The 11,704-nt window shown below is 47.2% G+C and overlaps 1 protein-coding gene across 1 annotated transcript in view; it reads right to left on the bottom strand.

Annotated features, from left to right (window-relative positions):
- Positions 1-431: 431 nt before the first annotated feature.
- LOC135189818 (XK-related protein 4-like) overlaps positions 432-11,704 on the bottom strand; it is a 161,519-nt gene continuing 150,246 nt past the window's right edge. The window contains exon 2 of the mRNA XM_064170543.1: positions 432-916. Coding sequence (XP_064026613.1) covers positions 598-916 — 319 coding nt within the window. The 3' untranslated portion in view covers positions 432-597. The remainder of the gene's footprint in view (positions 917-11,704) is intronic.

Below are 11,704 nucleotides of genomic sequence, written 5' to 3'. Positions count from 1 at the left end.
CCCTGGGCAACCCATTCCAGGCTCTCACCACCTTCATGCTGCAGAACTTCTTCCTATCATCCAGTCTGAATCTACCCATTTCCAGCTTTGCTCCATTCCCACCCAGTCTTATCACTACCTGACAGCCTAAAAAGTCCCTCTCCAGCTTTCTTGTAGGCCCCCTTAAGACCTACTGAAAGACCACAATAAGGTCATCTGGGAGCCTTCTCCTCTCCAAACTAAACAGCCCAAACTGCCTCAGTCTCTCCTCATAGGAGCTGAAGAGAATCAAGAGCTGCTGGAGATGCCATTTTCCTCAGAGAATGGCAGGTTGCTGGTTTTGCATAACACAACATGAACCTCATTAGTGCAGTTTGGAGGGGCTCGAGCATCCGCAGGAAGAAGCGCAGGCAGAAGAGCAACAGTCTGATTGATGCAATTTTCACACTGGCCCAGTGGATAATCAGAAGAGCTCTTTTATTACAAGGATGTGCAGAAAGCAAAACATTATAAATCCTACCCAGAAGCCAAGGCCAATAAGAAAAGCTAAAAAAGCAGCAACACAGCCGTTCTGGAGAGAGTCATTGTTAACAGCTTAATAGCAGCTAGCAGGCAAGATCAGCTCTTCTGCCAGCAGCACGAGGCACACAGCAGTCTGAAAGAAGGCTGAAACTGAACATGTAGAAACCACATCTCCATAAAATGGTAACCCCCAGACTGATTAAACGAAGGTCTACCTTGGAGAGCCTGAAGGGTGCGAGTCTGTACGACAATGCAGAGCTGCAGGACCAGCTGGGGTGCACTTTCCAGAAAGGTGGCTAGCAAATGCAGCATGCTCACATCTGCATACTCATACACCATCTTCCAATAAAACCTCCACCTCTCGTGCTCTCCGCTCTGGCGACTCCGGATGCCCAAGTAGATGGTGTGGAAGTACCTGGAAAGAAAAGAGAGAGAGGGAGAGGTTACAGGAATGCAGGGGGTGATAGTTTTCGGGTAGCACATCTGTTGGAAATAACCAACGTTCTTTTTCAGTGCTGAGGGAGCTGGGTCTCTTCAGCTTGAGGAAAAGAAGACTGAAGGGTGACCTCATTAGTGCTTACAAATAGCACAGAATCAATCAAGATGGAAGAGACCTTTGAAATCATTGAGTCTAACCTATCAGAGAGTGATTGGCATTGGAATGGGCTGCCCAGGGAGGTGGTGGAGTTGCCATCCCTGGAGGTGTTCAAGCAAAGCCTGGCTGAGGCACTTAGTGCCATGGTCTGGCTGACTGGACAGGGCTGGGTGCTAGGTTGGATTGGATGATCTTGGAGGTCTCTTCCAACCTGGTTGATTCTATGATCACCCAAATATGTGAGAGGCAGTGCCAGGAGGATTGAGGCAGGCTCTGCTCAGTGATGTCCACTGATAGGACAAGGGACAATAGGTGCAAGCTGGAGGTTCCATGTGAACATAAGGAAAAACTTTTTTAGTGGGAGGGTGATAAAACACTGGAACAGGCTGCTCAGGGAGGTTGTGGAGATTCCTTCTCTGGAGATGTCCAAAACCTGCTTGGATGTGTTCCTGTGCAACCTGATCTAGGTGAACCTGTTTCAGCAGAGGAGTTGGATTTCCAGAGGTCCCTTTCATTCTGTGATTCTGTGAAAGCTTAACACTGCCTTACTTGTTAAACAGCAGCCAAAGCCTCACTAGTCTGAAATGCACTGTGAGGGGGAGGTGGTGGTGATATAGATTCCCTCAAATTATGTGGGGAAAAAACCTTGAGTCTTCAATGATCTCTACCCAGAACCTGCAAGGAGCTGCTCTCCTTTCTGTGTGGCTCTATACGGACTTGGAACATCAACTACTGCAAGGCTGACTTGGTCTCAGCCTAGAGCCCTGATGTGGTTGAGTTCAGTGTCCTGCTTTTCCACCCATTTAACACACTGCATATCATATTTCAGATGCTGCCAAATATATGCTGCTCTTTCTCATAGTTTGATTATTTTAGGAAGAGAGAAGGTGTAGCTGTGAGTTCCTATTTTAGGAGGAGCAGAGAGCTGGCTGTGGGTTCCCTTGGTGATTAGAAGTGAGTCACTACGATAGCTCCCGTGCAGCAGCAGCAGTAAGAAGCAGCAGGAGCCAAGAGCCCAACAGGCTGCTGTTGCTCACAGTAGGAACCACTGAGGTGAGAGCAGGGACACTCATAAAGCACACATCAGCTCTGATGGCCTGTGCAAGCAGCAGGAAAACACCTGGACACCAGCCAGTTAAAGAGATGTCAATGGGTGCAGGAGAAATGAGTGGTTTAGAAAGCAAAGGTGTCTTCTGATGGCCAAACCACCTGCCTGCTGAGATGCTCTTTGTGATCCTCACAGAGCTGGCAGTGCTCTCCCATGACACACCTGCATCACAGTACAAGGGTGGCTCTGGGTGGCTTTTGATCTGCTCTTACTCTGATCTGCTCTGTTATTCTGTGCCAGCAAGTCTTGGCTCTCACCTTGCTTCTGCAATTTTAGTTCAAAACTTATTAACTCTAGCTGAAAACAAACAAACAAACAAACAAACAACCCAGTCTTGATTTAGTGAGAAACTCTGACAATTAGGATATTGTCTTGCACCAGGGTGCTCTGTATGCTACAGAAGTGCTCTCTTGGATCTGGATTTCTGCTTCTCTTTTTCTCAACATATCTTTCACAGTCTGGTCTTGAAATAATTTCCTTATAACCTTTTTCATACCTTTTCACAGCCCTTTTAAAGAAAAATATTTTCTGTGAGGTTAACTTTTCCCATAAGAAAAATCTCAGTCGATTCTAACACAGTCTGGCACCTGGGTCAGGGCAATTCCAGGCACAGATACAGGCTGGGTGGGGAATGGCTGAGAGCAGCCCTGAGGAAAAGGACCTGGGGGTCTGGGGTGATGAAAAGCTCAACAGGAGCCTGCAGTGTGAGTGCAGCCCAGACAGCAACCCTGTGCTGGGCTGCAGCAAGAGCTGTGTGGGCAGCAAGGGAGGGGATTCTGCCCCTTGGCTCTGCTCTCCTCACACCCCACTGCAGCCCTGGGTGCAGTTCTGGAGCCCTCAACACAAGAGGGACATGGAACTGATGAAGCCAGTCCAGAGAATGGCCACGAAGATGCTCAGAGGGCTGCAGCAGCTCTGCTGTGAGGACAGGCTCAGAGAGTTGGGGCTCTGCAGCCTGGAGAAGAAAAGGCTTCCAGGAGACCTTATAGTGGCCTTGCAGTATCTGAAGTGGGCTACTGGAGGCCTGGGGAGGGACTATTGACAAGGTCTTGTAATGACAGGATGAGGAGTAATGGGTTTGAACTGGCAGAGGGGAGATTTACACTGGATGTTAGGAGGAAGTTCTTTCCAGTGAGAGTAGTGAGACACTGGCACAGGTTGCCCAGGGAGGTTGTGGAGCACAGAATCACAGAATGTGATCAAATGTCACATTCTGTGATTCTGTACTCCACAACCTTCCTGGAGGTGTTCAAGGATGAGGCCTTGAGTGACCTGTTCTAGTGGGAGGTGTCCCTGCCTATGGCGAGGGGGTTGGAGCTGGATGATCCTTGAGGTCCCTTCCAACCTAAACCATTCTATGATTCTATGAATAGAAGTAGTTCCAACTGGTTAACATAAAACACCTCAGTATTTCTCTTCTCCTTCTTTAGACAACTTCTTGTCTTAAACCTTGTTTCACAACTGGTGGGGCATGGTGACCTGGGGAACCTCTTTTTACATAGACTGCCTGCAACCTATCATCCCTCTTCTGTTAAGTTGTGACTCTGGAGGCATCTTTTGCTGATGAGAAGACTTTTTTGCCTCTGACTGGCAAACAGCTCAAGACTCCTCTGAAGAATGACCACTCCATTTGTACCCAGTGGACTCTTGTACCCAACACACACCACTGCTGAGCAGCAGCTTCAAGCAGCACACAAAACCAGGGAGCGGCAGAGAGAAATAGCTGAGAGGTCAGATCTGAGCCTGCAGCATTTCTCTTGACAAGGCACATCACAGCCATATAAAAGAAAAAACACATTAAATTCACATTTAAATTAAAATCACACCAGGTGGCTTTGAATTTTATCAGTCCCACGTGGGACTGAAGCAGCAATGAACTGCTCAGAGGCTGAGGCCACAGAGGTACAGTAAACATGACACTAACAGTGCTCCTTGTGCAGACCACTGAGCAAGTCTGCATGGGTCAGAGTAAGATGGGCTAACAGGGGCTCTTCACTGTCCTCAGGGTCAGGTAAAGTGAAATGGCCTGCAGCCCAGACCTGAAAGAAGCCACTGAGTTGGAAAGTCATATTTTGCTATTGGGGTCTTTTGGACCCCCAGGTTCTCAGTCACAATCAGTGTAATGGTTCCCAGACCTCTCATTAGTGTCCTGCAGCACAACAGGGACAGGTAAAGTTGGGTTTCTTTCTGCAGTTTGCTTTCTGGATGAGCTTTGTTTGCCCTCTCCTCTCATGTCCTCCCAAGGGGCACAGCTGGGAATAAGGCACTTAACAAGGGTAGGCAGCACCTTCAGCATCCTTCTTTTGAGATCTCACTGAAGCTCACTGTAAATACCCAAAGCAGCTCTAGGTTGTGCCAGGAGGCTCTAGCTCTGCCAGAGAAGCCATCTGCAACTTCAGTTCTACAGCATTTGTGCAAAAAAAAATCCTTTTCCTATTACAAAAATGACATGCTGTGCCTGGCAGTGTCCCCCAGGGTTCTTTACCTGCTCTGCAGAGTGGTTGTGCATGGCAAATATGTTGTGATTAATGAACCCTTATGGAAATATTTCTTCTCCCATTGCACTTTATTGTGAAACACTGGCAGTGAGTTATTGGAGACTGGGGAATCATCGCTCTTTGTCTACTTAGCTCTCTGCAATTTAGACACAAGAGGCTGAGGAGGAAGATACTTTCTCTTCTGACACGCTGGGGACCAAATTTCAGCCTAGGGTGGTACTTCTTTTTTTGTGCATGTCCTATCAATTTTGGCCAAATTAATTGCAGGCTGAAATGAGCATTTACACACATAATTACTGTCACTGATTTATAGGCACAATCAGGTGATTAGACAGCCAAACATTCTCATTTGCATCCACAATTAATTGCACCAGCAACCGATGTTAGGGGTGCAAATTAGGAGTTATTAAAATCAAAAGATGTTCTCATAAAATGCTTCATATATCAAAGAAACCTTTCTCTCTTTTTTTTTTTTCCCCTCACCCTAGTGGAAAAGAATGAAAAGAATCTGGGGAGGAATAATAAACTGCACCAGTACAGGCTGGGAGGTGATCTGCTGGAGAGCAGCCCTGTGGAGAGGGACTGGGGGTCCTGGTGGATTACAAGTTACCCATGGCACAGCAATGTGCCCTGCTGGCCAAGAAGGCCAATGGGGTCCTGGGGTGGATTAGGAAGAGTGTGTCCAGCAGATCAAGGGAGGTTCTCCTCATCCTCTGCTCTGGCCTGATGAGACCTCATCTTGAATACTGTGTTCAGTTTTGGGCTCCCCAGTTGAAGAGGGACAGGGATCTGCTGGAGAGGGTCCAGCGGAGGGCTATGAGGATGATGAGGGGACTGGAGGGGCATGGCTGATGAGGAGAGGCTGAGGGACCTGGAGCTGCTTAGTCTGGAGAAGAGAAAACTGAAAGGGGGTTTGATAAATGTTTATAAGTATCTGAGGACTGGCCAGGAAGGGGGGACAGGCTCTGCTCACTGCTGCCTGGGATAAGGCAAGGAGCAGTGGGTGTAAGCTGCAGCAGAAGAGGTTCTGCCTCACCACAAGGGGGAACTTCTTTACTGTGAGGGTCCCAGAGCACTGGCACAGGCTGCCCAGAGAGGTTGTGGAGTCTCCTTCTCTGGAGCCTTTCAAGACCTGTCTGGATGTGTTCCTCTGTGATCTGTGTTAGATAGTGTTGTCCTGCTCTGGCAAGGGGGTTGGACTCGATGATCTCCTTGGGTCCCTTCCAACCCCTGCCATCCTGTGAGCCTGTGAAAAAGAAATTAAATGGGAGAAAATGCTTTTTCCTTTTTGTGGTTCCCAAATATAGCTCAGCACTGCAGTAATGACACATCCCAGCTTTTTTATATATATGCATTATGTAATTGCATCTTAGACACCCTCACTGGAGCCCTATTGCCAGCAAATGTTAGAGAAGCACTCAGGGTAGCTCCTGCCCTGAGGAGTTTTTATATTTTGGTCTTCTGGTGTCATTTTTTTTTCTGGTGGAAAGTCACATTTTAATGTGAGTCCAGGTCGTGGCTCTTCTATACAGTTATGCCAGAAAGATATGGGAAGAAGTAGTAAGAGCTCTGGGCTAGAAAATATCTTAGGTTCACGGTAGGGTAAATTGATGTCAACAAAGCTGAAAGAGCAGATGTGCAAGTTATTATGTTGGTTGTGATGACATCCAGAGGCCTCAACTACAGTTTTGTGCAGGTGCTGTACAAATACACTAAAATTGCCCACCCATGTCCCCAAGGAGTGTTTACCTGACGTGAAAAGAAAGGACGAGTGGAGAGCGAGAGTTACAGCACCAGAGTTAGAGAAGGGAAAACCAGAGGGAACGGGAAGCACAGTGCCAACACTTCCATCTCATAAAGCAACCACTCCAGCCAGAGCAAGCAGGATTCTTCTTGCAAGTTTCTGATTTCACTAGAAAAGTGAAAAGTGGATAGAAACCTCCATCCACCAAAAACACCTCCATCACTTCACAGATTCACGGACTGCATCAGGTTGGAAAGGATTCTCAAAGGTCCTCTTGTTCAAACCTCCTACAGTCAGCAGGGACACCTCTAACTAGATCAGGCCACCCAGGGTCATATCAAGTCTGATCTTGAATGTCTTCTGGGCTGGGTCATAGGATATCAGGGGTTGGAAGGGACCCAAAGAGATCACTGAGTCCAACCCCTCTGCCAGAGCAGCACCATATAACCTAGCTCAGGTCACAAAGCAATGCATCCAGCTGGGACTTGAAAGTCTCCAGAGAAGAAGACTCCACAACCTCTCCAGGCAGCCCGTTCCAGTGGCCTGGAATCTCAACCACATCCCTGGGTAGCCTGTGCCTGTATTTTACCACTCTCAAAGGACAGAATTTCCTTTCCATTTCTATCCTCAATCTGCTCTGCTCCAGTTTCAAAGCGCTGCCCCTTGTCCCATCACTAAAAGCCCTTCTAAACAGTCCTTCCCCAGCCTTCCTGTAGGTCCTCTGTGCACACTGCAGTGCAGCTCTAAGGTCTCCCTGGAGCATTCTCTTCTCCAGGCTGAACAGCCCCAACTCTTTCAGCCCTTCTTCATAGGAAAGGTGCTCCAGCCCTCAGATCATCCTTGTGATGCTCCAAGTTTACATTCCAGTCAGCACAGTTGGAGATACTTACATCTGAAGTACTTCTGGAGGCACACCAAGTGCATCATTAAAGCATGCCCAATTGTGCCTTTAATTGAGATGTGGTAGGACAATTACAGGATAATACCAAATATTTGTAGGAGTGCTTTCCCATTCTAAAGTGCTTTACAAGCATTCATTGATTAATTGGCATGAATGTAAATAACCTCACAGGGTTCATTCCCCAGGAGCTGGCAGCTGACCGACCTAACACCTTCCTGCAGAAGCAAGGCACAGCTTTAACTCAGCAGACTCAGAGCACCTAACCCTATGGGGACAGGCTGACAGAGCTGGGTCTGTTCAGCCTGGAGAAGAAAATGCTCCAGGGAGAACTTAGAGCAGCCTTCCATTACCTGATGTGGGCTACAAGAAAGATAGAGAGAGACTTTTTACAAGGGCTTCTAGTGACAAGATGAGAGGGAATGGATTAAAGCTTGAGGAGAGCAGATTTGGACTGGATATTAGAATGGAATTCTTTACAGTGAGAGTGAAGAGACACTGGCACAAGTTGCCCAGGGAGGCTGAGAAGGTGCTCAAGGCCAGGTTGGATGAGGCCTTGAGCAATGTGGGCTAATGGGAGGTGTCCCTGCCCATGGCAAGGGGGGGTTAGAACTGGATGATCTCCAAGGTCCCTTTTAGCCCCAACCCTTCTGTAATTCTATGAATCTGTGACTTAAACCCAGGAGACATTCCATAAGCCCATGATGGGAAAGAGTTACCCTGTTCTTCTTCATAGAGGAATTTCACTCACAGTATCACAGTATCATCAGAGTTGGAAGAGACCTCTCAGATCATCAAGTCCAACCCTTTACCACAGAGCTCAAGGCTAGACCATGGCACCAAATGCCACGTCCAATCTCCCTTCTTAGGAACCTGATAGCCTGTCCTGAATCTGCAGCTGAAAACCCCTTCTCCCCAGCTCCAGTTAAACAATGATGCCCTCAGAATACTTTCCCAAACAGGAGACAACTCCTCAGAGTCAGAGCTTTTGGAAGAGATGGCTGAGATTGCATACGGGCTAAAGTTTCTAACCTGACTACAGTTCCCCCACTCATCTCTAAAGACCTTTGGTGAACACCCTGGTGTCATTGACACTGAGGAGGCTTTTGGCAGTGATTTAGCAGAGTTCAGCTTTTTACCCAGCTTGCTTCACACTAGCTGGGTGTCATTTCTGCCTGCTACTTCTCTCTACAAAATGATTGCAGAAGCTGCTCCATTATGCTTCAGACATTATTTTCTCTCTCTCCCTTTTTGTACAGACAATTCAGGCTTACAATAAGTGGCACAGAGAATCCAGACCTGATGGTAGATGTGTTGCTCCCGTGATTGTGGGACTGAACATTCCCTGCTGCACATAGCTTGTCTTGGTCAACATTTATCCAGCATTCTGAGCTCCTCATCCCAAAGCTTGCCATTTCCCCTTACCTCCTCTCTCCCCAGCCCCACAATTTATTGCAGATCTTAAGCTCAAAGTTGGTATTTTGGAGAGTAGGAAGAGTTATGTCCAGCTGCTCTGTGCTTGGACAGTGTGCACAGAATCACAGAATTAACCAGGTTGGATACAACTTCTGAGATCACTAAGTCCAGCCTGAGCTATGGCTCTGAGCACTTCTTGATACTGATTTTCACCTTAAAGAAACCATCCAACTGATGGTAATATACACTGCTCCAGCAAAAAGCCTTCAGCTTAGAAGTGTCAAAGGCTCCTCTGCTACCATGTGCTTAATATAAGAAGTCACGGGTTGTTAGGGGTTGGAAGGGATCATTGAGTCCAGCACCCCCTGCCAGAGCAGGACCATACAATCTAGCTCAGGTCACACAGGAACACATCCAGACAGGCCCTGAAAGGCTCCAGAGAAGGAGACTCCACAACCTCTCTGGGCAGCCTGTGCCAGTGCCCTGGGACCCTTAGAGTCAAGAAGTTCCCCCTTGTGTTGAGCTGGAACCTCCTGTGCTGTAATTTACACCCATCGCTCCTTGTCCTATCCCAGGCAGCAGTGAGCAGAGCCTGTCCCCCCTCTCCTGACCCCCAGCTCTCAGATGTTTATAAACATTGATTAAATCCACTCTCAGTCTTCTCTTCTCCAGCCTAAGCAGCCCCAGGTCCCTCAGCCTCTGCTCATCAGGCAGTACTCCAGCCCTCTAATCATCCTCATAGCCCTCTGCTGGACCCTCTCCAGCAGATCCCTGTCCTTCTTCAACTGGGGAAGCCCAAAACTGAATGCAGTACTCAAGATGGTCCTTAGGATGATCCACATGAATGGGAGACCATTTGCATTCTTTGGAAAGAGATGTTCTGATTTCATGCCTCATGTAGTCCATATTTATTACAATGGCCTAGGTCAGCAGAGGACATTTGCTCATGCTACATAGCTGCTGAAGCATTTGTGAGAAGATCAGAAGGCATTAATGGCTAGTTGCAGCAGTCCCAGACATTTGTTCTGATGCCTAATGTGCCCCTGCATCAAACAGTACATTAAACAATTTAGCCACCCCATGAACAGTTGTTCTTTCTGCATCTGAGGTGTGGAGAATAAAACCCACTACTGCAGAGCTCAAAACCAGTAGAATAAACAGCAATTCAGATAAGTGCTATTTTCTTCTGTTGCTTAGCTACCAGAGAAAACTTAACTGTATTTGTATCTCAACAGCGTTTGCCTTGTTAAATAACAACAGATTGTTCTATTTTGCTTCTCGTGGGCCTTTTTATTAGGTGTGCACTTCAGAAACAGAGAGGAGAGAAAAAAAAAGTTTCTTCAGCAGGAATATTTCTTCATCAGAACATGCTAATGGTTGTTCTTTGTGTGTGTGTGTGCAGAAGAAATGGAGAAATAAATCCCTTCAGCTGTAATTAATTTTTCTAGGAAGGAACCAGCAGCCAGCTTTTAATTTGCCAATCAAATTAGAGTTGGGGTTGGTTTTTTTTTTGATGGGAGCATTAAGGTTTAATGTGCAAAAGGCAACTGAATTCCAGTCTGTAGCACAGCAGTGACCAAAGCTTGTCCAACCAAGCACAGCATTGGCAATTTACCAACAGTCAAAAGTCTGGGCTCAATTTACTTTAAATTATGAGTGCAGCATCCACAGCTGCAGCTGGTGAGAGGCCTGGAACACAAACCCTGTGGGGAGAGGCTGAGGGAGCTGGGGGTGTGCAGCCTGCAGCAGAGGAGGCTCAAAGCAGAACCTCATTGCTGTCTACAACTACCTGATGGAAAGTTGCAGCCAGGTGGGGTTGGTCTCTTCTGCCAGACAAGCAGCAACAGAACAAGGGGACACAGCCTCAAGTTGTGCCAGGGGAGGTCTAGGCTGGGTGCTGGGATGAAGTTGTGGGCAGAGAGAGTGATTGGCATTGGAATGGGCTGCCCAGGAGGTGGTGGAGTTGTTGTGACTGGAGATGTTCAAGCAAAGCCTGGATGAGGCACTTAGTGGCATGGTCTGGTTGATTGGCCAGGGCTAGGTGTTAGGTTGGACTGGATGATCTTAGAGATGTCTTCCAACCTGGTTGAGTCTATGATCTGTGTCACTGAGATGAGATCCATGTGAGAACAGATCCCACTGGGGAATATTTCATCATAAGAGATGTTAAAAGGCTTATTTCCAGAACATACTGCCATTAAACAGGTTTTAAAAGCCCAATCAACTTCTTGCATTTAATTTTCCCCTTGCAATATTTAAGATACCAGAGAAACATCTCCATTACTTCCTTCACTACAAAGCAAGACACTTTATGAGCATAAACAAAATGATTACATCTGTTTCATTATGACCTATAAAGCATTCCCCAGCATCTTTCACGACTGGGTGATCCTTCCCAAATGGCCACAAGTCATATTCCAGCAGCATTTTATGGCCATCTAAATTTTTATGGCCATTTGAATTTATCTACTATCTGAATTCCCCAAACATAACCACTTGGCCCACTTGCTTTCCTGACACTGCAGACCTCCAGTGTGTAAGCCACTGGTGCAAGGAAAGGGTTAAATCTTGTGAAGAGCAATGAAGGAGCTAGGGCAGTTCAGTTTGCAAAAGAGGAGGCTGAAGGGAGACCTCATCACTCTCTCCAGCTACTTGAATGGACATTGTAGAGGTTGGTGCTGGTCTCTTCTCAAAGGCAATTCGTGGTAGAACAAGAGGGAACAACCTCAAGTTGTGGCTGGCCAGGTTTAGACTGGACATAAGGATGATTTTTTTCACAGAAAGAGTGGTCAGGCATTGGAAAGGTCTGCCCAGGGAGGAGGCTGAGTCACCAAGCCTGGATGTGTTTAAAGGTCATGTAGATGTGATGCCTGGGGATAAGCTTCAGGGGTAAACATTATAGAGCAGGGTCATGGGTTGGATTTGGTGATCCTGAGGGGCTTTG

Source organism: Pogoniulus pusillus, chromosome 34 (genome assembly GCF_015220805.1).
Source record: "Pogoniulus pusillus isolate bPogPus1 chromosome 34, bPogPus1.pri, whole genome shotgun sequence".
Taxonomy (NCBI): domain Eukaryota; kingdom Metazoa; phylum Chordata; class Aves; order Piciformes; family Lybiidae; genus Pogoniulus; species Pogoniulus pusillus.
Note: the sequence above shows the minus strand (reverse complement) of the source record. Positions and strands in the feature narration are given on the sequence as shown.